Source organism: Chiloscyllium punctatum, chromosome 20, assembly GCF_047496795.1.
Source record: "Chiloscyllium punctatum isolate Juve2018m chromosome 20, sChiPun1.3, whole genome shotgun sequence".
NCBI lineage: Eukaryota > Metazoa > Chordata > Chondrichthyes > Orectolobiformes > Hemiscylliidae > Chiloscyllium > Chiloscyllium punctatum.
Window position 1 is genome coordinate 85092994 of NC_092758.1, and position 27843 is coordinate 85120836.

The window sequence follows — 27843 nt, forward strand, 5'->3', positions numbered from 1 at the left end:
ATAATTCATGAGCTTTACAAACAGCCCTGGATGTGATTAACTAACACAGCTCAGCCTGCATGTCGAAGCTGGAAGCCTCTCTCAAGTTACTCACCACACACACACACACACACACACACACACACACACAGACATGCTTATACACAAAGACTCGCTCACATAAAGACACGCTCTCACACACACACACACACACACACACACACACACAGACACACACACACAGAAAGACTCGCTCACATAAAGACACGCTCATACAGACACGGTCACACAGACGCTCACACACACACAGACATGTTCATACACACACTCACTCATGCAAAGACACACGCTCACACAGACACACTCACACAGACGCTCACACACAGACGCTCACACACAGACGCTCACACACAGACGCTCACACACAGACACAGACTCACACACACACAGACATGCTCACACAGGCACTCTCTCTCTTTCTCCCTCCCTCCTTCCCTCGCTCCCTGGAAACAGGAAGAGGAGACAGATTAATGAAAGAGTATAGGAAAAACTCATTTTATTTCTTTATACAAACTCCAACTAAATACTTGTTTAAATAGTATCCTGATAATAAATTAAAAAAATAACCATTCATAAACATAACATGGCATTAATATTCCTCTACATATTAATACATTTTGTTACATCTGATCAAAGACCCCTCAGATATTATTCAGGGGATCTGTGGTAGAGTGTCTGCAAGCTATCATTATAATGACTTAAGTGAGTTTTGCAAAATCACGTCCTTGTTCAAGTTTTTGTCGTTGACTCAACTCCTTCTGAGTGTGGGTAGTTCCTCACCAATCAGATCAGAGATGCTATTTCACACCAGATGGGTCTTGAAACTTGGGCCTCCTGCCTCTGAGGTAGGGACACTACCACTGTGCCACATGAGCCCTTCTCCTGCTGAATGTATTAACTTATTCATCATTGGATGTACCTGGTGGCGGTGGGATTAGGGGAAGGCATCAATAGATTCTGGAAGCATATGTTCCATTGCTAAACATTTTTCTGTGTGCCCAAATCCAAGATGAAGCAGCTGGAGGATGAAATCAGGTGTCCTTTTTTTGTAAGTGTTCTACCACATTTTCCTATCTCAGGTAGATCTTCCAGGGTTGCCAACTCTAATTGGGTGCAGTCCCAAAAAAGATGTCAGATGCCATCCCATCTCAAACAACTCCACCCAGACACTGATAAAGGAAAATATTACAAAAAAAACCAATTATTTCGATGCCCCAACGAGATTTCATTTCCAACGTTCTTTTTTTAAGAAGAATTTTAAGAATTCCTACAGTGTGGAAATAGGCCATTCAACCCAACACCGACCTTCCGAAGAGCAACCCACCCAGACACACTCCCCTACCCTATTACTCTACATTTACCCCTGACTAATGCACCTAACCTACACACCCCTGAACACTATGGACAATTTAACATGGCCAATTCACCCTAACCTGCACATCTTTGGACTGTGGGAGGAAACTGGAGCACCCGGAGGAAATTCACGCAGACACGGGGAGAACATGCAAACTCTACACAGATGGTCATCCGAGGGTGGAGCTGGACCTGAATCCCTGATGCTGTGAAGCAGCAGTGCTAACCACAGAGCCACTTTGCCACCCATAAAGTCTCGGAGCCACACTGTAGAACCTCTGCCTGATGAATCATTACACCAAGACCCCATATCTGCCTCTCAGGTGGATGCTGCACTGATCCAGAAAAAGGATGGCCTTACAGTGTGCCAGTGAACATCGGCAACTTTGGGAAGCAGTTGACAATCCTGGGCATGCTTCTGTCTGAGTGGGATGTGGGTCAGCGGTAACAATAAGTGTTTCATACAATCATGGAATCCCCTACAGTGTAGAAGCAGGCCATTCAGCCCATTGAATCCACACCTACCCACCCAAAGAGCATCCCACACCCCATCCCCTGCCCCTATCCCTGCAACCGTATATTTCCCATTGGCTAACCCACCTACGGACCAAGTTAGCATGGCTGCACCTGTCCGTCAAGGAACTGGGGAAAGATTGTGAACGACTAAGACTCATCTGACACCATGACATCAGCTAGGAGGGGAAAAGATGAGAAAAAGGGTAGAAATTTGACAACAAACGTGCTTTCTGAGTACCCGGTCTGGGGCCAACACCTTAACACCATTGCTGAACAATAGTCCATTTTATAAAATCACACTAACTTCCTTAATTGCTTCTCTCATGCAGTTGACTTTATACTTCATCACCGATATCCTTTACGACTGTCATTGCACAGTAGAAGTTTCAGTTCAAAAATTAAAATGTTTAAGCAATGCATTTCCCAACAATAAACGATACAATAGATAAAAAGTTACCCGGTATAAAGAGTTTGTGATTCTTTAGCAACTTTTATAACCTCAGAATGACTTTACAAGCAATTAAGTACTTTTTGTAGGAAATTACAGCAGCCAATTTGCACATAACAAGCTCTTCCAAATAGCAGCGAGGTAATGACCAGTTGGTATAGAAGTTGGTTGAGGGACTATTGTCAGTTATTGCATCAGAAGGATTCTCCTGCTCTTTCTCAAATAACGGCCCGAAATCAGTGGAAAGTGCTAAATTGCTGAGGGTAACACCCATCAGATGAAAAATTAGATTAAATCAAGACACCATCTGCCCTCTTGGAAGGACAGTGAGCTCTTCAAAGACAAGAAAGGGAGATTTTCCCAGTGTGTAAGCCAATGCTCACCTCTTGAAAAGCAGCCTGAAGTCAGGCCGTTCTCTCTGACATTTGAGAGATATTGCTGCTTGCAAATTGACTGCCGCATTTCCTTACATCATAACAGTGACCACACTTCAGAAGTACTCCACTAGGAGCAAGGCCTTTGCATATCCTGGTTTTGTGAGCATCCACTTTCTGCAAACCTCGGTACAGGACCAGTCCCCCATCCCACTTTCTGCAGGAGTGCAAAAGTACAACACTCATCACATCATAATTACCCTTTCACAACACTCGGGCACATTGCAAGGATTGTCTGCTGTATAATCAGCAAAACAGTAGCAATTCAACAGTCCTGGTCCTGTCCACTAATATGATTGCTGTCTCTGTCAAAATCATAGTCTCCTCAGATCAGCCTCTCTGGCAACATAAGAATGGACAAACCACTAAAGCTCTGTCACTGGAGATGGGCGAGTGCTCTGACATTGCTATCAAAAATATCGGGTCCTCTGATAGAGTCATAAAGTCATAGAGATGTACAGCATGGAAACAGACCCTTCGGTCCAACCCGTCCATGCCGACCAGATATCCCAACACAAACAATTTGAGATCGTCTACACAATTGCAATGGGTTATACATCGTCAAGCTGTCTGGAGCAGAGATGTTTGAAAAACAGATTTTACATTTGCTTGTTTGAATAACTTTCCATTTCTGAATTACATTAACGTCCTTTGCCCTCAATATCAGTTGCCTCCATATGAAACCATATCATCTCATTGCAGTATTGATAATAGGTACCTTCCAATCCACTGCCTCAGAGCCAAGGTCTGGGTCAAGTATTTCACTTGCATTTTCAATTTATCCAGTCTGCATGTGATCAAGAAATACTTTCATTTAAGACCTAGTTTCCACTATTAGCTGAACTAGACCTACTGAACATCCCATGGCTTGATTCAAATGAAACAGAAGATACAAAAGCAGATTGAAACAAACCAAAGATAGGTTAGAAATACCATGTGTACCAAATAAATGAGACTTAAGAAAAGAAAATCTCAAAACATAGAGGAGGAGCAAAGTGCAACATGAACAGGAAACAGTGAGGTAATTTCCACTGTTAGTAGAATCCTTGACAGCTATATAAAGCATGCCTTTCATTTCCACAACTGTTGTACCTTAATAAAAGCTCTCACATACATGAGTGTCAAAGTCATTTCTCTCATTGCACTAATCTCTCTCGCTCCAGTTCAGTATAACTTTGCCTATATCTTTACAGTTTTCTAGGCATTCATCTGTTCTTAATATCCCAGGCCAACACCACCAGGGTCACTATGACATGTTGTCTCCCTAAGATCTGGATATTTTACCTCTTCAACCTGCTCAATTCATGTATAAACCCCACCCTCATGAGAGAATACACATGGGTGGGCCCTATTTAGGATCACCGTTTTCTGAATGACATAGTTCCCCCGTACGTAAAGGATTATAAAAATGATATTGCAAACAATCAAGTAGTGGGCTTGCAGATTAGTGGATAGCAAAAATTAACTCAGCACATGAATGGCAGAGTATGTTGAACCAAAGTGGAATTAATTTACTTTTTATCCAACCGTGAGCTCCGCTTGTGCAACTCAATAAAGTTCATAAAAACAGCAAAGGCATCTGTCGGTGGTGATTATGCTCTCCATTAACGGTGATACGGAAAACGGTTTGCATGGATAGAGTAAGTATATGCTCTTCGGAAATATGGGAAAAGAAATAACTCAACTGGAGGAAAATGAAGATGACCATGGCAGGTTATTGGTCAAGTTCACTGCAATGCGGTGAAAGGCATGTCTTACCCTTGATCTCCCCGTGCATTTGTCCATTTGTTTCAACAAACAAGAATGAATGAGCTAATATACTCGTAGCTATGAGGAAAGATTTAGATTGACAGATCTTGAGTCATCATAAACTTTCACAACAGTTCACATACATGTTAACACAGCTCCTCAATGACTAGGTCTTCAGGTAAGCTTCTCCTGATAAAACAACTAACTTCCCTTTTGAGATACAACCCCCAAACTTCTCAAAGTCTGCCTTTCCTTCTAAAGGACTTATTACACCTTTTCTCGGTCAAGAAATGCCCTCGTGAGTGATACCATCGTTGAAGAAATGAATAGAATCCCTGTAGTTCTATATGTTGTTCTTTACCCCTGTATGGTTTATCTTTTTCTATGCTTCTTCACTGCTCGTGGGTTTTTCTCTGAGAAATCTTCTTACAAATTTGTAATCCTAAATTATTCCCTTTGTCTTTTTTCATGTTGAGTCCTGAATACAGTGAGAGTTTGATATTTTAATGTTCCCCTGCACGGCAGGGATAGGCTGTTTTCCTTCACTTTGGTTCGTTGTCTAAGACACTTCTCTCTGTGTGTCATTGCCATTAATGTGGAATTGTTTGTCTTCAAAATATTCTTGATTTGCGATGCAGATGCAGTCAAATGCAGCAGGTACAGTAGCTTGCGACTTTCTTCAGTAGGGAGAGTCGAGCGAAAGGATTCTCGGGTAGTGGTTCTGGCAAAGAAGGCTGACGATGTCAAGCATAATCTTGGCTGCTTTCCTTCACTTCCATTAGTCCTAGCTGAAGAATGATTCAAGGTCAACTCTTCACTTTTGTGGAAGCATTTCCACCATCCAGTACCCTGCAAGATGCAAAATATTTCTCATAATACTAAAGTACAATTTGTAATTAAGGTATTCAAAGAAACTCATGATTAGATTCCCTACAGAATGGAAACAGGCCATTCGGCCCAACAAGTCCACACCAACCCTCTAAAGAGTAACCCACCCAGACCCGTTCCCCTACATTGACCCCTGACTATGGGCAATTTAGTATGGCTAATCCACCCTAACCTGCACATCTTTGGACTATGGGAGGAAACTGGAGCACCCAGAGGAAACCCACACAGACACAGGGAGAATATGCAAACTCCACACAGACAGTCATCTGAGGCAGGAATTGAACGCAGTTCCCTGGCCCCGTGAGGCAGCAGTGCTAACCACTGAGCCACCTTGCCACCATATCTGACAAAACCAACACTGGGCTCTTTTGTCACAAATAGCACACCTGTGGCCCTTATTTCCACTCCTCAGCAGTTATTGGTAATGTGGAGATAGATTTATCGAGTTGCAGAGATGTATAGCATGGAAATAGATCCTTCAGTCAAATTCATTCAGATATGCTAAACTAATCTAGTTCCATTTGTCAGCTTTTGGCCCATATCCCTCTAAGCCCTTCCTATTCACACACTCATTCATATGCCTATCAAATGTTGTAACTATACCAGCCTCCACCACTTCCTCTGGCAGCTCATTCCATATACGCACCACCCTCTGCATTAAAAATATGCCCCTTAGATCCCTTTCAATTCTTTCCACTCTCACCTTACACCTATGCCCTCTAGGTTTGGACTCCCCCACCCCGGGAAAAAGATGTTGACAGTTCACCCCATCCAAGACCCTCATGATTTTATAAACCTCTATTAGGTCATCCCTCATAAACATAATCATAAGCTACTCCAGATTTCAGATGTTAGCTATAGACAGCAGGAAGTATGCATTTGATAGGCAGAAAGATGAATTCATCACATTATTAAGATCTGGCTTGCTTATTTGAAATTTGGATCCTGTAAAGTTTGTAGTCTGCAGCCATGGAAGAGACTAGTCAAAATAGCAGCCATTTGTACAGTGTTCCAATGTGACAGTGAAACTATTTATATGAGATTTCCTAAATATAGCAAGGGAGACAGATAAAGGAAAATTCTCATCTTGCTTTTAGCTAGATAAATAACTATTTGGTCACACCCCTCTTTTCTAAGCAACCAAGAATCAAAATAAACATTTTCAACTCAAGGGACTATCAACATTTATCAAGATCAGGTACACCCTGCAACAACTACCAGATGTCAATACATAATGAGCCACATTGAGTTAATCTACTAAACTGATCCCTGCCTTTCACAACGGCTCCTAGTATCGGAGAGCTGAAGAATAGACTTCTGCTCATACTGTCTACCGACTAAATCACTGGAGAAAATTCTACAGTCATTCTACAGGTCAGTCTCTATTAGGAAGGAGCCAAGAGTGTGGTGCTGAAAAAGCACAGCAGGTCAGGCAGTGTCCGAGGAACAGGACAATCGACATTACGGACAGAAACATCAATTCTCCTGCTCCTCAGATGCTGCCTGACCTGCTGTGCTTTTCCAGCGCCACACTCTCGACTCTGATCTCAAGCAACTGCAGTCCTGACTTTCTCCTCCATTAGAAAGTATCAAGTTAAAGATAACAGAACTTGAGCAGCAACTTGTGAATCTGGCCCTCCTTAATTGTTTTTTAAAAGCAAAGGTTGCTTATTGGGAGCGGCCACAAAAGGGAAAATGGATAGCTGCATGGTCATATTTGTGGAAGTGAAAAGTTATACTGAACACTCAGGATTTAATCAAATTTATCTGAAGTATGAATGAAGTTCCGATTTTCAGAATGTCTCCTGACAGTGTCACGTTATAGAATCAGAACTGATTCTAGGCTGTTGGATTTGATATTACACATTGTTTAAATTCTATTCTTCAGCTCTTTTGATAGACTTAACAAATTCCCTTTTTAAATTATTACAGTCTCTGCCTTCATACTTACTTCCAGTAGGGTCTTCACAGTCTAACATATCTAAGTTTGAAAATATTTCTCCCAAGTTTCTCCTTCATTCTAGTTACAATTTTAAATGTCTTCAGTTAGTGGAAACAATTTTTTAATCCTTTAATACCATGCGTAATCTTGAATACCCTTTTAAGATCTCCATTAATCTTCCTTCTTCAGTGGTCTTCTAAGGAAGGAGTTTTACTCCCAGGAAGTCTATATTCTTTTGAATTTTCTTCCATGGAGACCTGTAGAGGCTGGGTCATTCAAGGCTGAGGTAAGCAGATTTCTAATCCACAAGGAAATCGAGGGTTATTGGGGGTGGGGAGAGGATGGGATTTCATAAAGGAGTGAGATATGGCAACAGATAGGAATTATCTTACTGAATGGTACAGCAGGCTTAGTAGATCAGAAGATCTGCTGTAATCATCTTACATTACAGGAGTATGATAACTGGTGAGCAGTCATTATCCATCCTGACGAAGGGCTTTTGCCTGAAACATCAGTTTCCCTGCTCCTTGGATGCTGCCTGATCTGCTGTGCTTTTCCAGCACCGCTCTAACCTTGACTCTAATCTCCAGCATCTGCAGTACCCACCTCCGCCTCGTCATTATCCATCCACCAAGTCACTGCCATCATTGTGTTTATTTTCACAAAATTCTTCAAAAATGTATCAAGATTCTTCTTTATTTCATAGTGAAGTAGGAATTAAGGAAAAGTATGATGTGCTGGCTGCACTGGGAAAGAAAATCCACCTCCCAACCTGTCATGTCTGCAGTAGGTTAAAAGTAAAGAAGGTGCAGGATGAGAAAAAGATTTCCTCAGTTCACCAAGACACAATGAGCAGAAATGTTAGTGGTCATGATTCAAAGGGAGCAGGACGGTCCAAATGACCCCAACATTAATTCATATTCTACAGCCTGTCAATGGCACTGGGGATCAGAATCCTACTCGGAGGCCCACACATAGATCGATAGCCCTACACAGAAATCGGAGTCCGATGGGAGTGTTGAGGGAGGGGGAGGGAGTTTGGCATCATTGGGTGAAGGAGGATATTGAAGAACATGACTGAAGGAGGCATAGATCTCAGTTGGGGAGGGGAGGGGGTGATGGCAGGGTGACAGCAGGCACGGAAGGAAGGTACTTTTGGGTGGAGGAATACATGGAAGGTGGGCCTGATCACAGAGGTACCTCAGGCAGCGTGTGCGTTGGACAGGATAAGGGTGTAGGCCTTACCTCTTACATCCACAAAGTCCTTACCTTGGAGGAACCACAATGTTCAGAACCCGTCATCTCAGAAACCCGAGATCTTGGTAATAACTAAAGTTGAAAAGCTCAGTGACTATGAGGCAGACTCTCTTGGGTTGGGTTGAATGCCTCTCCACTTTCCAGCCTCAGTGAAATGGTCAAGTTGGAAGTGGGTTTGAGTCAGTAAACAGACTTGTCCAAGCAGAGACTCTCACCTACCATGTTAACCAATCTTACATTAAAATTCACATGAAGCTGATCAAAAGTGTCCGTTTAACAATCTTTGACAATACTGCTCACTACGCTGCAGTGGGAGCAGGGTCAGTAAATATGTCTGAGGTTGAGTTAAGGTTGAGTCTTCATTGACAAGAATTCAAAGGGAATGGGGATAGACAAGATACTGAAGTTAAGGTTACAGTCAGACCTGGCATGATCTTATTCAATGCAGAGGTAGTGTGAGTCCCGATGCTGGTATATTTAGTCAAGAATATCTGATCAAATGTATTTAGGTTAGTTAGTTAACTTTATTAAGCTCATTTAAATTTAGTGTTGTAAAATATAGAGAAAAAAAGACAGCAAAGAATGAAATGTGTGTAATCTGATTACACAAAGGACATATCCTTTTCACATAATTAGAATATGATTTTCATCAGCCCCACTTCCACAAAAACGTTATAATGACTTCAGAGGTGAAATACTTGACTCCAAGCCACATGGAGCAGAAAGGATCAAAGTTTATCTCTGGTCTGTTGATTGCAACTGGGAATTTGACCACTGCCAGAGGTGGGAAAGGGAAAGTTGTCAGATCTTTCACCTCTTGTGATTGCACATCAACTGCAACGGCACAGTCCCAATAACCTACTGTAACTCAAGTCTTCAGCTTGACACATTTCACAGTCCAATGCCAGTCAAAGGTCACATCTGAACAATGGCCTCTTGGTTAAGATCCTTGGGAATAATCACTGCTCACAGATCATAGCCCAGTGAGGAAACTTCTTCAGGACAGAGGGGGAGGGAAACATTGGACAAAAACAATACCACTGAGCTCAAATATACTTTATTCAACTGTTTCTATTTCTAAGAAAACATATCCTTCAGACCGAATGCATGTCAGTCATAGATACTAAATACGGCTTCTTTTAAACATGTTTAGATTTACTGGCCCCAGCAGTCAAACAGCACCTTGTTTCTCAGGCCTTTGCTGAGGCAATTCAGAACTGGATGCTCATAGTCCAATATATGGCTAGGAAGTTCATGTTTAAATCAATTTGACTAGAATATGACACGGCCCTGGTATTTCAGATGGTTGATGTGTCCATGTTCAGTGATGGATTTTATAAGTTAGGAATGGTAGAAATTACAGAATGAGAATAGGCCATCTGCAGCAAATTTGAACCCCGAATAGGCTGTGAAATCCATCTCATTATAGACTTAGTCCCATGCTTTTAGTTTCTGAAGAGAAACATAGAATCCCTACAGTATGGGAAAAGGCCATTTGGCCCAACAAGCCACTCTGAAGAGTAAGCCACCCATCTCCGTAACTAATGCACCTGACCTGCACACCCCTAAACAATTTAGCATGGCCACTTCATCTGCACATCTTTGGACTGTGGGAGGTGACCAGAGAAAACCCACACAGAAATGAGGAGAATGTGCAAACTCGACACAGACAGTCACCCAAGGGTGGAATCGAACCCAGGTCCCTGGTGCTGTGTAGCAGCAGTGCTAACCACTGAGCCACTGTCCCATGTTGACTAAATACTTCTGAATTCCCAGTGGAAAGAACGAGGCTCAGGAATGTTGTGTAACCTTCAGAATCACCTAAACCTTGATTAGCTGTTTTAAATTCTCAATGTCTCAGGAAGCACAGTGCTCTTGCATTCTATTATATTCACTGTCCAATCCACCATTGTCTCGAATCTTTAATTCTGTTTCCAATTTGGTATTAAACTGTGTGCTTTTGAAATATGTCAATACATCAGTTTTACTGTTTTGCAGATGAATTCACCTTCAGGTTCTCAAGGCCAACTAGGGAAATTGGCTCAGTGGTTAGCACTGCTGTCTCACAGTGCCAGGGACCTGTGTTCGATCCCACTCTCAGGTGATGGTCTGTGTGGAGTTTGCACATTCTCCCCGTGTCTGCATGGGTTTCCTCACAGTCTAAAGATATGCAGCTTTGCCATGCTGAATTGCCCTGTAGTGAGCAGGGTAGATAGATTAGCCATGCTGAATTGCCCATAGTGTACAGGCTAGGGTGGATTGGCTATACTAAATTGCCCTGTAGTGTCCAGGGCTGTTCACACTAGGTGGATTAGCCATGGAAAATGCAGTGTGATAGGGTAAGTGGGGGTGGGGCTGGGTAGGATCATCCTAGGAGGGGCAGTGTAGGCCTGATGGGCCAAATAGCCTGCTTCCACACTGCATGCATTATCCAATCTGTTGGCCCAGCCAGCAACACCCATGGTCCATGAGTGAATATAACAAAGGGACTGTAATGATGATGTTGAATTTAGACCACAACCCTCCATTGTTTGTGGGATTGTTGAGGCTGTTGCGTTGGATTGAGGTCTTTTCACCTCCTCTCTGATACTAGGGGTAAAAAAGCCAAGACCACATCCTCGTCCATAAGGAATGAAGGCCAGTTAGCCTTTTTCATAAAGTTGGAGGTGGCTTAAAGCATTATGAAAAGACCCAGTGCACCTATCTGTCTGAATGGAGTGAAAGAGCAGAATTTAAGGAGGGCAAAAAGAAAACTGTTAAGCGATTCAGTTCATTTTCATAGTTGTTCATACATCCAATATCAACAAAAGGACTTATCATAGAGTCACTTACCTTCATCAGGAAGTCTCATTGACATCAAGGCCAAAGGATAAAGGCAAGGGAGAAAAACAGAAATAAAAACAGAAACTGCAAACGGAAAAGAAAATGGAAAGACAGAGAGAAGAGCAAAATGTTTAGAACAAGTAGTGTTATGATGCAAGCAGCATGCATGGAACAATTGACAAAGACACAGTGCACAACATTGAGGTTATTCTTTCTCACAAATACCACATGCTTTCCTTCCTACTGGTAGATCAAGTGTCCAAACAATATGAGAACACCACTCGACAAGTTGTTGGGCAAACCAATCAGGGACATTGAGGTAGGTACATTCCCACGTTCTTAAATACACTATCTATTATCACACCTATTTTAGTATTCTTATCATCCACACTCTGTTGCCATATTAAAGTGTGATGCTTCCATTCTTGGACATCTGAAAGGGAACTGAGCATAGAATACTCGATGTAAGCAGCACATTTCATGAATTCAGATGCAGACGTTAGCAGGGCTACACAGGACTCTCTATGGATAATGTTCAAAAGCCCTAGCAAGGCCAGTTGCAATCTCCAAGTGAGTTTCTAACACTTGGGGAACACTGATTTCAGACAGTGTCCCTCTGGGTAAGGTGTGGAAAGGGTCAACGGCGGGTAGCAGATTCATAAACTCACCTTTTCCTCCAGATCTTTGATTTGCCGTTTCTGAACATCGGTTTTATCTTCCAGATCTCGTATCCTCTGAAAAACAACACACACACACCGAGTGAAGCTGGGGGAGCTACCCTAATACCACTGTACCCCTACGACAACAGGTCAACGTTACTCACCCAACAAAACCTCTTTTCCCAACATTGCAACAAAAGACGCACATTTCTTGTATTTACATAATGATTGCCGTATTCTCATCATCAAGTGTGATGCTTCCATTCTTGGACATCTGAAAGGTAGCTGAGCATAGAATACTCGATGTAGGCAGCAGACTTCATGAATTCATATGAAATTGAAAGTTTCAATTGCTGTGTTTCAGAGTAAATATGATTCTGAGTATCTTTGGAGGTGTGGAGGGATATTTCATTCCAGTTTGAGAACTGGTCTAATACCGGCTGTAATATTGATGTAGTAAAATGGACTCTTGTGAACAGGAAATGGCTCGTTACTCTGCTCCTTTTAACCCCACTTTCTCTGCATAACAATCTGACCACCTGTGCCTCAGAAACACGTTTGTCTGTATCATTGAACCTGTTGGCTCTGTGATACCACGCGCGCCTGAGAAAGAGGCTGAGGGTTTATTTATTTTAATTTCAAAAAGAGGCTTTATCACAAAAATAGTCTTTATATGCATACGTAGTCACTAAAGCAGTTCGGATCTGTACATTCTCTGCATGTGGAAACAAACAAAATATTGGAGTTTGACTTTCCCTACAGTTCCAACAAACAAACCCAAGACACTTCTTACTTATACAAGACTATACTTACACACATCTGAGGCACCAGGAGGATTCAATATTTGAACAGATCCCCATTTGTACCTTGGCCAAAAGACCTAAGATGGTAGTCTTTCTCCACTGCATCCTGACAACAGATGCCCCAAGCTTTAGTGCATCACTCAGCACATAGTCTGACGATCCAGTTAGATGCTGAGCTGTAATCACATTCCCACTGGATGGTGGGAATGTGTCTGAGACTGAAGGGCCACCAGGAAGCTCTCCAGCTTTGAGAACTCCCTATCAACAGAGCCTGGAGCTGCCCAGACAGTTTGAAGAGTGAAGACTTCTGTAAAACTTACACTTCAAAAGGGGTCACAACTGCCAGGAGATCCAGGTTTAGGTTTGCTCGCTGAGCTGGAAGGTTTGTTTTCAGATGTTTCGTCACCATGCTAGGTAACATCATCAGTGAGCCTCCGGTGAAGCGATGGTGTTCTGTCCTGCTTTCTGTTTTTTGTGTTTAGGTCTGTTAAGGTGGGTGATATCATTTCCGGCTCCTGAGGAGGAGGTCATTGTTGAGGAAGAACCTCCTCCTCAGGACAGCTTTTTGCAACTCCTGTCACAACCACGGGGAGGAGATTTTCAAAATGTCAGACCCTTTGTTCTGCCAAAGAATCCAAAATTAATAGACTGTCTCAGGAGCTCCGAAGAAGGGTCACTCGACCCGAAACATTAACTCTGATTTACCGCCACCGACGCTGCCCAATCTGCTGAGCTTTTCCAGTAATTTCTGTTTTTGTTTCTGATTTACAGCATCCCCAGCTCTTTCGGTTTTTATGTCTCCATTTAAGATTTGGATTTAAGCTTCCATTGATGGCCTACTCAGTGTAGCGATCGCTTGAACGATCTAAACAAAGCACAAAGGAGATACACGAAACTCCATTGATCTCTGGTGGGTTCATTTACCGTTAAAGTAGTAGAGGGCAATCATATTCTTTCTCCAGGCTGCTACAATGCAGAATGGCTATGGATCCTGGTCATGTGATGGCATTTTAAGTATTTGGCTTCAATTTCTTAAAGGGACATTACTCTCACAGTGATAGAACACAGTACATTTAGTTGGCCTATTAGGGCCTGTGTGTTGACACCTTATTTGTTCCATTCACCATTCACAAGACTGCACCTACTGCAGATTCAAACCTCCTCCCACCTTGAGGATCCGCTGAATGTACACATGGAATACAGAGAGGGTAACACCCACTATCATTGATCCCTCATTGTTTTTCCTGTAGAAACTGGATGATTAATGTGCTCTCGATAAAATGCAGGAGGGAAAAAGCCTCACAGAGTGCTGTGGCTCAGTTTAACTTCACTTAATTGCTCTCCTCTCCATTCTGGCTTTAGAAATCTTATTCTGTCTCACAACCACAGAACAATCTGGGTTGTTGTGCTGACTTATTTCCCCCCAATCCTCCCATCACAACTGCCACACCATTTTGTAATGTCTTTGTTTTTCATTCATTCGATGAGGGTGTCACTGGTTGGGCAGCATTTATTGCCCATCCCTAATTGCCCAGAGGACAATTGAGTGTCAACCACATATAGGCCAGACCAGGTAAGGATGGCAATTTCCTTCCCTAAAACACACTACTGAATTGTTGTTTTTCCAACAATTGACAATGGGCTCATCGTTTAAATTCAAATTTTTTAAAAAATTCAAATTCCACCATTTGCCACAGCAGGATTCAAACCTGGGTCCCCAGAACGTTACCTCCCCTCTCTGGCCTATCACTCTCACCTTAGCCTCCTTCCACCTATCGCATTCCCAACGCCCTTCCCCCCAGTCCATCCTCCCTACCTTTTATCTTAGCCTGCGTGGCACACCCTCCTCATTCCTGAAGAAGGGCTTATTCCCGAAACGTCGATTCTCCTGCTCTTTGGATGCTGCCTGACCTGCTGCGCTTTTCCAGCAACACATTTTTCAGCTCTGATCTCCAGCATCTGCAGTCCTCACTTTCTCTCTGGACTAACAGTCCAGTGACAATGTCACTAGGCCATTGCCTCCCCTTTGATAATGAGCCTTAATGTGATGGATGTTATGGGTAAGGTTGACCATGTTGCGAACATTACTGGAGCTAGAATAATAAATGGCTTACCAATTTAGTAGCAATACATCAGGCAACAGCTTATGGTATCCAGGAAGCAAACACAGAGTCGGTAAATTCTACTTATTGCCACTAGCTTATCGTATTTAGGATTTTAAAGAAAATTCTTTTCCAGGCCCAGTTGTTGCTCACAAATGCAACTATGTTTCACCAATTACATTTACAATCCGACCCATGTTTTTCTCATAAAATCTTATTGTTGGCAGCAACATGGCATTCTGCTCAGGGGTTCAAGGCACAAGTGCTGTACTCCAGGCAGACACCACAGAAGGATAGCCAAAGGATTCAAGACTCTGCTGGGAAATGGCTCACTGCATGGATTCCAAATTGGCAGGTATGCAAATCCCTCGCACTATTTGTTTATTTAAAGAGAGTATGCAGAAATCCCTCATATGGTTTGCTTATTTAAAGAGACAGCACACATCGCATTCAGAATAGAATCAAACCCATCACACCAGTTTACTGCCTCTTAGCATTAGCGTCACACTGTCGATTCCAATTCATTTTCCTAGGTTTTTTAATAGGCTTTGCTTAAAGTATGCTACTGTAAATAAAACCAAATTAATTGTACACAATTTTGACAGCAGTCCTTATTTCAACATAGCTAGTTTCCAGTACGTTGGATTTGTACGGATTTGAAATAAACGCTGTTCAGATATTATTGTCTTGGGCCGTGGCCGGGGACAGTTCTGGATGCACAGTGTATATTCACTTTATACAGGCATCTGTAACCCAACAGCATAGGCAGAATTTTTTATTGCCCATGGCAGAGGTGTTAGACAGCAGGAGGGGTTCAGAAAATTTACACATTGGGAAGACGTCATTGGCTTATGATGTGTTCGAAACACGAACAGATTTTCTAAGAGAGAGCAGGAGGAGAGAACTGCAAAAATACACGCAGCTCCAATCAATTGCTTGCCAGAGTGCACTAGGACAATGGGCAGCAAGTTAATGAATTTTCAAATGGCCAGCAGGAGGAACACCGAAAGGCTGGAACACACTGCAGTGAAATTAAGATGAAGCAAATTCGGATAAGCTGCGATTTCAGTTATGGAAAAGTTGTCAGCTAATCCCACTAGAGGAATAGGAAGACCAATAGACAGAGGCCCATGACAATTGATGAAGTTCCAAACTAGTAACTCCAGATTGGTCGAACCTGCATGGAACCATGCCAACCCAACAGGAAGGCGGTTGGCCACATGACAAGATGAAATGTGGGAAAGCCTTCATTTGACAGAGATCGCTCTGTGAGACCGCACAAGTCACAGCTGATATGTTCAACAAATGCTCTTCTGCTCATCCTGTCTAAAGCCACAAAACAGCATGGACCATGCTCTGGGGCTGTGCATGCAGCATGAGAACATGGAAAAGATGTTTACATTGAAAATACGGTGGCTAAACTGCACTCATCTGAAGGCATCACACTAAGCGATGAAAGATCACTAAGTTTCTTCTGATCTAACATCCAACACTTTACAATGTCTTTTACTGTATGAAGTCAGACCATTATAAGGTGTGGACAAGTTGAAAATAAAGAGACACTTTTATATACTTACCGCATCACTGTGCTTTCATTTGGATTTTACGAGCGTGTGTGTTTGGAGGCAAAGTTAACTATCATAGGGAGCTCCTGGATTTCTTGAAATCCGCTTAGCATAAATTTGTGGGCAGGTCCCCAACGATTTGACTTATCATGATTTTATTATAGCTGTCAGGATCACAGAGGGTGGGGTTCATGAGGGTTCATGAAGGGTTTGTGTCCTTCCTGAGTTCAGTGCCATTTGTGTATCACTACGAAAATGAAACAGCCCTTCATCATTAAATACCCAAATCCAGAGGTGAAATATTTCAAGTCAAACTCCAGAACAGGCTGAACTGCAACTTCAATAACTTATCTGGACTCAAAGTTACTCCAAGAATCACCTGAATCGGTGTGTCTCATTATGAGAAATGGCTACCATAGTCTTTTCCAGTGACAGCCACAGTAGCACCCTCACCTTTGAATCACCTTCTTAATCTTCACAACTGCAGTGGATAGATGGTGTGACAGCAAGGCTAATCACACTCTTAGACACAGAGTCATAGAGAGGTACAGCATGGAACAGACCCTTCGGTCCAACTCGTCCATGCCGACCAGATATCCTAAATTAATCTAGTCCCATTTTCCAGCACTTAGCCCATGTCCTTCTCTACCCTTCCTATTCATATACCCATCCAGATGCTTTTAAATGCTGTAATTGTACCAGCCTCCACCACTTCCTCTGGCAGCTCATTCCATATTTGCACCATCCTCTGCATGAAAACGTTTCCCCATAGGTCCCTTTTATATCTTTCCCCTCTCACCTTAAACCTATGCCTTCTAGTTCTGGACTCCCCCGCACTGGGGTAAAGACCCTAACTATTCACTCTATCCATGCCCCTCATGATTTTTAAACCTCTATAAGGTCACCCCTCTGCCTCTGATGCTCCAGGGAAAACTGCTCCAGTCTATTCAGCCTCTCCCTATAGTTCAAACCCTCTAACCCTGGCAACATCCTTGCAATTCTGTTCTGAACCCTTTCAAGTTTACCATTTCCCACAGCAGGAAGATCAGAACTGAACATAGTATTCCAAAGTGGCCAAACCAATGTCCTGGACAGCCCCCAACATGACTTCCTAACTTTTATGCTCAATGCACTGACCAATAAAGGCAAATGTATGAAATGTTTTTTTTCACTCTCTGTGACTCCACTTTCAAGGAACATTAACCTGCACTCTTTGTTCAGCAACACCCCCCAGGACCTTACCATGAAGTGGATAAGTCCTGTTCTGATTTGCCTTTCCAAAATGCAGCAGCTCATGCTTATTTAAATTAAATTCCACCTACCACTCCTCAGCCCTTTGTGAAGAACAGCAGAGCGGCTTTGGCCAACATCTATCCCTCAACCAACATCACGACGATGTACCACTTGGGGTGCTTACTCATTGTTGGTGGGAGCTTGGAAATTCCTCCATTGCAACAGAGATTATGTTTCAAAAAGTGATCCACGAACTGTGCCGTCTTCTGGGCCATCCCAAGGTTATGCAAGGTGCTGAGGACATACAGGTCTTTGCAAATAACGGCACATTAACTGAAGTGGATACACCTTTTACCTCATTTCTGGTGCAACTTATAGAAACTTAAGTACATTGTAAAACCAGTGGGTTAATCTCCTCCCGAGTTCTGACATTTCTCCTCACACCAATAGATCCATTGTGTGAATTGGAGGAGGTTGGGAAGCAGACTATTTATTCAAACCCATACCTGATGTGCTTGTTGCAGGAGCTCCATCCTCTCCTGCAGGATTTGGCAGTCGTACTCCCTGCTCTTCCTGAGCATCTGACGTCTCAATTTCTCCACGGCGATTCGCAGGTCATCCTTCTGCTTCTCAGTCAGTGACTCCCCCAGTTTGATGACTGTGTCCTGCTGTAATGCATTGTACAGGGTAGCCTCCAGCTCCTGGATATGCTGAAATAACAAGTTTACAACATGAAGACATCAAAGGAAAGCAAAACAATTTGCAAAAGGACTGAAAGTTGTAAGGGGCGGTGGGGAACGGAGAAAGAGTGTTGTCACAGAATTTCCTGACCAAAGCAGATTTGTACACCTCATTGGCACTTAGGTCACTGGGGCAACTTCTTCATGCAGAGGGTGGTGCATATGTGTCTCTGAATCAGACTCACTGGTACAAGCAGTCCATGCTGACCATAATTCTGAATTAACAAGGCCCACCTGCCTGCACTTGGCCCATACCCCTCCAAACATTTCCTATTATGATGTCTTCTTTTGCTGCTTTCCTGCTTTCAGTACCCTCAGCAAGAGGTCCCTGGTATCTCACTGAACCAACCGTCCTTCATGTACCAGTCTAATAAGTGAATATCATCGGAGAATTTTGTTATTGGGGACTATCAAAGTTGAGCCCAATTTTGTGCTTGGCCAATATTTGAGCAGACTTTTCAATGGCTATGCCTTTCCATAGGTTGGTTATGTTTTCTGTACTGTGTCGAAAGTTGTGCGATTTCCATTTAGTCATTTTTGATTTTAGATTGTGGATTTCAAACTAGTGGCATAAGGGTTTTGGTTTTTTTTGTATGAAGATGTTTAATAATTAACTAAGTCAGTCTTTACAGAACTATGACTTTAAACCAGTTGGTGTCAGAGAGTACTTGCTTGAAGGCCTCCTGGGTTTAGAGTCATTGAGTCATACAGCATGGAATCAGACCCATCAGTACAATTAGTCCATACTGACCTTGATTCTAAACTAAACTAGTCCCACCTGCCTGCACTTGGCAAAGATCCCTCCAAACATTTCCTATTCATGTACTTATCCAAATGTCTTTTAAACATTGCAACTCCACCTGCATCTGCAACTTCATCTAGAAGTTCATTCCACACATGAACCACTGTTCACACGTGAACAGATACAAATCACTATAAATGCCGAAGAAAACACCACAGAAGCGCTTCACAGGAGGCTCCCAAGCACTGAGGATGTCACCTAGACAGGGGACGAAATGTCTGCAACACAAATTCCCAGCTCGGCGAACAGAACCACAACAATGAACCACTCTCTGTATAAAGAAGTTGCCCCTGCTTCCTTTTGAAATCTTTCTCCTCTCACCTTAAAAAATGTCCCTAATCTTGAAATCCCCAACCACAGGGAAAAGACAACAGGCCACTCTCACTACCCATGCCCCTCATGATTTTAAAAACCACTATAAGGTCACCCCTCAACCTCCCACACTCCAGTGAAAAAAGTCCCAGCCTATCCGGCCTCTCCCCATAACGCAAAACTTCCATTCTTGGCCACATCCCCTCTTCTGAACTTTCTCCAGCTTGAAAGTATCCTTCATATAACAGGGCGACCAGAACTGCACACAGTATTCCAGAAGAGGTCTCATCAATGTCCTGTACAACCTCAACATCATGTCCCAATTCTGTTACTCAAAGATTTGAGTAATGAAGGCAAGCATACTAAATACCTTCTTAAACATCCAGTCTACATATAATGCAAACTTCAAAAGAATTATGCACTTGTTAATGGAATTTTGTTTGTATTGTGGGGTTTGTATTGTGGAGAGATAATGTTGAAAAACCTTGATTTGATTTTGTGATTAGAGCTAACAGTTTGAGCTTAGAAAATTCAGATATGGGAAACCTTTTCTTCAGTTTTAAGAAGACCTAAATGGGACAACATACAGGTAAATATTTTTCCAGAAAAGAAGATGGTGTAGAGTAGTGAATACGCTTCTAGGTATTATAAGAATTCTGTATATCGTAGTGAACAAACGCATAGTTATTATAATAAGATCGCTGTAGAAATGAAAATCCTTTTAATACAGAACAATAGATAATTGACACTTCTGGGCAATGTATACTGAAGTTATTTACCATGTATGCTTGATCCAGGGCTTGTTTCCTATAATCTAACTCTTCCTCCAGATAACCTTTTTGTTTGCAAAACATATCCTGCAAGAAAAGTAAAAATGACATTTATTAAGTTCTGTTGCTCCAGAACATTTTGAAGCAACATGATTGCTCCATTGCATCCCCATATGTCCTGGGAAAATAGGTTTAAAGCTCTTCTGCTCACTCAGGTCATCTTCAAATTTTCCAGACAGCAGCCTCTTCCTTGTAGGCAAACAACCAAAGATAGGAGCTAATTACTGCCGACGCAGGATTCTGTACTGAAAACAACAAATGCTGGAGATCACAGCAGGTCAGGCAACCTCCATGGAGACAGAGAGCAAGCTAACGTTTCGAGTATAGATTACTCTTCATCAGAGACCTGAGTTCTTCTGATGAAGAGTCATCTTGACTCAAAATGCTAGCTTGCTCTCTCTCCATGGATACAGCCAAAGATAATGGTGCGACCCAGAGGTTAACTAGAGGTTGAATTGACTTACAATGGGGTAGCCCCAAGTTTTTAACAGCCAATGTCTGCCATGGTGAAAGCAATATGGCCAGGCCTATCGACAAAGGGTGGAATATAAGTGGACATCACCAGGCATACAGGCACCATCTGTTCAATTGGGATTGGCACTAGCCAAGGTACATTAGGGTGAGCAAAAGCAGTAGTAGTGGTGGAACAGAGGAGGGTAAAAGTCCAGGATTCCTACTTCTGACCATCATCATGCAACACACACCACCCTGATGGAGTACCTGATAAATTTTGAGGAGAAAATGAAGTGCTCAGTGAAGCTGAGGCTAGACTCAGTTCCAAATAACCACAAGGTGAGTGGCCATTCGCGGACAAGGCCCACCCCAGTCAGGGAGAGGAGATCTGCCACTCCAGAAAAAAACCTACATTATAATACCTCAGAAAACCAGATTAGAAATGAACATCTTTTATTGTTGAACACCAAAATAGAGCCACCATTCATAGAAACGTGGAACATAGGAGCAGCAGGAGGCCATTCAGCCCTTTGAGCCTGCTCTGGCATTCATCCTAGTGGTGGCTGATTGTTCAATTCAATGGCCTAATCCTGCCCTCTCCCCATAACCTTTGGTCCCATTCGCCCCAAATGCTGTATCTAGCCGCCTCTTGAATACATTCAACATTTTGGCATCAACTCCTTCCTGTGGTAATGAACTCCACAGGCTCACCACGCTTTGGGTGAAGAAATATCTCCTCATCTTTGTTTTAAGTGGTCCACCCTGAATCTTCAGACTGTGGCCCCTGGTTCTGGTCACACCCACCATTGGGAACACCCTCCCTGCATCTACCCTGTCTAGTCTTGTTCCAATTTTATAAGTCTCTATGAGATCCACACCCCTCCATTCATGCCATGACAGACAGAGGCTCGCCTGGGACACATAGCTCCCTTGGTATGTCTTTTTAACACCAAGAAACGTTATCACACAAAACTGAACTATATTCCCCTCACCAAATCGCCGTGGTATTATTTTATTTATTTAACCCATTTCTGAATCAACCTGTCCAGAGATGCTATTACATACCTTTAGAGCAGGTAGGTCTTCAATTCAGGCCAGGGATTGGGACACTATCACGGCACTACAAGAGGGCCATGGGCCTGTTTTATAAAGGGCTCAGGTGATGAGTTCAGTGGGGCCGGCCATTACCTGTTACCAAAGAAACTTATACTCAACGAGTTAAGGAAGATTAATTAGTCATTCCCCAAGAAGTAGTTCTCTTTCTCTCTTTCTAACTCTCCCACACACACAGACAAAAACTCAGCCATAGAAGCAGTAATAGGAACCCACACCCCATCCACCTAACCCTAAACTGTGTCAAGGAGTCTTTGAATTATTGTGTCTTCCACAGAACACTTAAAGATTAGCAAGTGGCAAAATCACAGCAGAGTTTCAAGTTGTTCATCGAATCTGAGTAAGAATTGCATTCCGTACCATCTCAATCTCCAAATCTATCATCTTCTGGTGCAGTGCAGCCTCTGTACCTTCAATCTGCTGTAGCCACTAGAAAATGAGAAAAGCAGTACAGTTTACATTAATCCCAATTCACACTCAGTAGTCAGCACATTCAAATTATCAAGACCTTGAAGTAAGCTTTCAAATAATTTATTTTACATCTCCTTATTCCATGACTTGATTTACTGGCCTATTTTGCATGGAATAGAAAAAAAACTGAATTTGTTTTGAAAATCCAAAGTAAGGGGTCCGAAGTTGCTGTTCAAATTTTTAACAAATTTGGTTATATCTTAGGTTTTGTTTGGCAATAACCGATCATTCACCTTCAGATAATTTTCTTAAGGCTAGATGGTGTGATACTATGATTAAACAGTGTTTAATTCAGGCTTTGTGCGGTATGTAAAATGTTTAACATCATGCTCAGAATGGATCCGTAAATCATTCTATTGGGAAACAACAGATCCCAACCTGGTTTGTAACTAAAATATAGTTATATAACACATGATAATCCATGTGTAAAGTCCAAAGATAACTTCGAATGAAGTTCATAGCTATCTAAGGACTATAACTAGATTATACAAACCCAGGTCCAATTGTGATTGAGAAACACTGGATGCATAAAGGATAATTCATTGCCTCATGCTGTTGATGATATGTGACCATTATCAACTTTATTGAAATAGTAATGCATAGTGTACGCAGACATAATATGATATATTGTCGCCATTGTGCACCCCAAGAGATCTCCAGGTACAATCTGCTCCTTAAGATAGTGCTTCATCACAAAACCAGCATAAGATAATCAGATCTCTGTTGGCCCTGATAGCTGGCTATTCTATCTGCTGCTCCTAGGTACATCCCAGGGAGCTCCAAACACAGAATGGGCCACACGGACTATTTGCAGATCATGTAGTATTAATAGAGAGCTGAAGCTAGGAGATGATTCTGGGGGGGAATTAGGCCCTAATAGGGATAGAAGTACTATTTATTTTCAACTCCAAATGCATAAACTATACAGAACAATTGCAGCATGGAGGGTTTGTGATGGTAACCATTAGATTAGATTATCTACAGTATGGAAACAGGCCCTTCGGCCCAACAAGTCCACACCCACTGTCCAAAGAGTAACCCACCCAGACCCACTCCCCTACCCTATATTTACTCCCAACTAACACTATGGGCAATTTAGCATAGCCAATTCACCTGACCAGCACATCTTTGATTGTGGGAGGAATCCCACACAGACACGGGAAGAATGTGCAAACTCCACACAGACAGTCACCCAAAGTGGGAATTGAACCAGGGTCCCTGGTGCTGTGAGGCAGCAGTGCTAATCACTGAGCCACCATGCCACCCCATACAGAGACAGGGTGTCAAGTCAGTCAGGACTAGGAACCAAATACACATGATTATAAGGTGAACAGGAATGATCGGGAAAGTGATAGAGTGGAACAAGTATTCTTTATGATTAAAGATTAAATCAATACAATACGAAGACACTACAATACAAAAACATCAAGGCTGCATTTGACCGAGTGTAGCATCAAGGGGTCCAAACAAAACTAGAATCAATGAGAACTGGGGTTGAGGCAAACTTTCTGCTGATTGGAGTCAAACATGGCACATTAGAAGATGGTTGGCGTTTTTGGAGGTCAGTCACCTCAGCTCCAGGACATCTCTGTAGGAGTACCTCAGAGTAGTGTCCTAGGCCCAACCATCATGAGCTGCTTCATCAAAGACCTTCTTTCCTTCATAAGGTCAGGAGTTGGCCAATGTTTGCACAATGTTCAGAACCATGTATGACCCCTCAAATCATGAAACAGTCCATATTCAAATGCAACATGATCAGGATAAGATCAAGGCTTGGGCTAGCAAGTGGTAAGTAACATTCATGCCACAAAAAGGACAGATAATGACCATCACCAATAAGAGACAATCAAACTACTACTAATATGTTACTGAATCCCCTGCCATCACATCCTTGGGTATCTATGAAAAGAAACTCAACTGGACTTAGCCAATAAACACAGTGGCTACAAGAGCAGATGAAAGGCCGAGAACCCTGCAGCAGGTAATTTACCCTAAAGCCTGTCCACCACTTACATGTCATGAGCCAGGGGTGTGATGGAATACTCTCCTGGATGGGTATAGCCCCAACAACACTCAAGAAGCTTGACACTATCCAGGACAAACCATCCACTCCCTCCACCAATGCAGAGATTCAGCAAAGATCCTTCAACATCACCTTCCAAACCCATGACCAGTTCCATGCAGAAGGATGAGGGCAGCAGATACATGGGAACACCAACACCTGCAAGTTTCCCTCCAAGTCATTCATCATTCTGGCTTGGGAATATATTACTGTTCCTTTAGCATTGTGGGTTAAAATCCTGGAATTCCATCCCTACGGACATTATAGGTCTACCAACAGCATGTGGACTTTAGTGGTTCAAGAATGCAACTAAACCACCACCTTCTCAACAGCAACTCGGGATGGGCAATCAATATTGGCCTGGCCAGTGACATCCATGTTCCACGTATAAATAATGTAATAAAGTAAGCAGTCAGTGTAGTCTTTATGGGCTGAATAAAGACATAGAAATGGACTTAAGAGTGTAGGAGCCGTGCAAGGTGGCATAGCAATTACTGTGAAATGATCGCTCATACAAATGCTCAGATTAATCAATATGCTGCAAAGTGATTGTTATGGGAAAGTCAAATTTGCATACAGATTGAAATAAAGCAGACGAGTCATTGTCAGAAGGGTACAGAACTTTTAGAGCATTGCCAGGTAGGTTCTCTGAAACTGTCTGCCTACGAGTCAACAAGGGGATGGTCACACCAGATTTAGTAGTGTTCCGGATTTGATTTGATTTATTGTCACGTGTACATAAGTACAGTGAAAAGCTTTGTTTATGAGCAGTACAGGCAGATCATAGTAAGCAAGGGCATATAGATCATAGAATGGGAAAAAAAACTTAGGGCACACAGGTGACATTGCACGGGGTGTTCTCTTGGCAAGATCAACATTAGCAAGAGCAGCATTATTTGAATCCATTCCTCGGTCTAATAACGAAAGGGAAGGAGCTGTTCCTGATGGCCTAAGGTCATTTGAAATGCTACCCTTGAGTGCTTTAAGCATCTGCTTCCTCTGCAGAAGTAGACAAGCAGCAGCTCTGACGATATAACAATACCATGATTGGTTCCTTTTCTCTCTCTCTCTATCTCTCCATCCAGGTTTTAAGTCTTGAACCCAAGCTGTTGATTTTAATTCTCAGAGTACCATGGAGAAAAATGTTAAAGATAGTTCAAACCAGTGAGTGAAAGCAGCAACAAATTCAGCCTAAGACAGCTAAGTCATAACGTTATAGATACCTGTTTAGTTTTACAAGACTCTAAATTACTTAATTTATTGTCCCCACTCTGCAATAATATGGAATCATGTAATCTTTAAGCAAGTGTGTGAAAGTCAAAGTGTTTTTTTAAATATTTTGTATGCATTAAGTATAATAAAATGACATTTTTAAAACATCACAGAATATCAATAGTTAAACATTCACTCATTTTGCAAATGCCATCCTTTCAAACAAAAGAAAACTGATGCGGTTAACTGAGGAGAGGGAGAAGAGGGCACTAAGTATTTGGCCATTCCTCATCTGATCATAACACACTCCATCACCTCAAATTACAACATGGCAATGAGACATAGTGGCTTAAATTCAATTTACAATCGTGAACATTTCAGATAAATGTCAAAATGTTTTTCTCAATGTCACTCAGAATGAATTGTCAGAAACGATAATGGAGGGTGCAGGGTGCAGGAAGTCCTTTACCTTGGTTGAGTGACAGAGTACTGTCTTATCTATCTGTCCAGTGATCTTACATCACTGAACTTCCAATACAAACAAGCACACACAAGGGTGATGATGTGATTGACATTAAAGTGTCATATGATGGTTTAGCCAATGCCTTTCCATAAACGGTGAATCGAATTGCCTGAATCACTTGATCTGTAAGGGGCAAAGGGGTTGTGGGGCTGGTGATGGGGTAGGAAAGGTTGTGCCATTCCTTTAATAACAATTTCCTAAATTGATAAGGAACAGACTGGGTCAGGTTGGAGCAAAAGATCTGTTAGAGTAAGTAATATCATCACCAATCATCCTGGCAGCACTAAACCCACTGTAGATATTCCTTGCATTGGACACATATTTCTATGGGTGGCATGGTGGCTCAGTGGCTAGCACTGGTGCCTCACAGTGCCAGACACCTGGGTTCGATTCCATCCTTGGGCAACTGTGTGGAGTTTGCATGTTCTCCCAGTGTCTGTGTAGGTTTCCTCCCACAATCCAAAGATGTGCAGGTTAGGTAAATTGCTGAAAGTGTTCAGGTTAGGTGCATTAGTCAGGGGTAAATGTAGAGCATTAGGATAGGGGGAATGGATCTGGGTGGGTTACTCTTCAGAGGGTTGGTGCGGACTTGATTAGATTCCCTACAGTGTGGAAACAGGTCTTTCAGCCCAACAAGTCCACACCGACCCTCCTAGACCATTTCCCTCTGGCTAATGCACCTAACACTACGGGCAATTTAGCATGGCCAATTCACCTGACCTGCGTATCTTTGGACTGTGGGAGGAAACTGGAGCACCTAGAAGAAACTCACACAGACACAGGGAGAATGTGCAAACTCCACACAGACAGTCGCCAGAGGCTGGAATTGAACCTGGGACTCTGTTGCTGTGAGACAGCAGTGCTAACCACTGAGCCACCTTGCCGGGTCCTGTTGGGTCAAATGGCCTGTTTCCACACTGTAGGGATTCTATGAAATTCTATTCATATGTCATCTCAGTCATGAGCATTTGAACACAGGAGGAGAAATATCTTGCTGCAGCTCTGCAGGCCTTTGGTGAGACCACACTTGGAGTATTGCATGCATTTTTGGCTTGTTTACCCAAGAAAGGATATACTTGCCTCAGAGTGTGTGGTTCACCACACTGACTCCTGCAATGGCAGGACCATCATAGGAGTCTGCATTCACTAGGATTAAGAAAGATTAGACAGGATATCACTAAAGTGGATATATTTCTGACAGATGCAGGCATCACTTTCCCTTGGTGGGGGGGGGGGAGGGGTGGGGGGGGTTCCAGTACATGGAAGCACATCCTCAGGAGACGGGATAGATCATTTCGGATTCAGATGAGGAGAAATACCTTCTCTCAGAGGGTGGTGAAAGCTGAGGAATTCTCCATCACAGGGATCTGTGGAGGCCAAGCCACTAAGTATATAATCAAAAAAATATATAGATTCCCAGATCATCTGGAAGATGAGTCAGAGTCCCAAGGAATTTACAAGACATTTTTAACATTTTATTCCAAATCAACTTTTTTTTGCCCACAGAAAGAACA

At 42.6% G+C, this 27843-nt stretch overlaps 1 protein-coding gene across 4 annotated transcripts in view; it reads right to left on the reverse strand.

Annotated features, from left to right (window-relative positions):
* Positions 1-538: 538 nt before the first annotated feature.
* jakmip2 (janus kinase and microtubule interacting protein 2) overlaps positions 539-27843 on the reverse strand; it is a 280290-nt gene continuing 252985 nt past the window's right edge. For 3 of the 4 annotated variants that reach the window (XM_072591148.1, XM_072591149.1, XM_072591150.1), the window contains 5 exons: positions 22422-22490; positions 20445-20522; positions 18318-18521; positions 12118-12183; positions 539-5388 (listed from right to left, as the gene is read on the reverse strand). In XM_072591148.1, coding sequence (XP_072447249.1) covers positions 4987-5388; positions 12118-12183; positions 18318-18521; positions 20445-20522; positions 22422-22490 — 819 coding nt within the window. In that variant the 3' untranslated portion in view covers positions 539-4986. Of the gene's footprint in view, positions 5389-11458; positions 11534-12117; positions 12184-18317; positions 18522-20444; positions 20523-22421; positions 22491-27843 lie in introns of all 4 variants that reach the window. The other variant, XM_072591151.1, reaches the window with a different exon arrangement.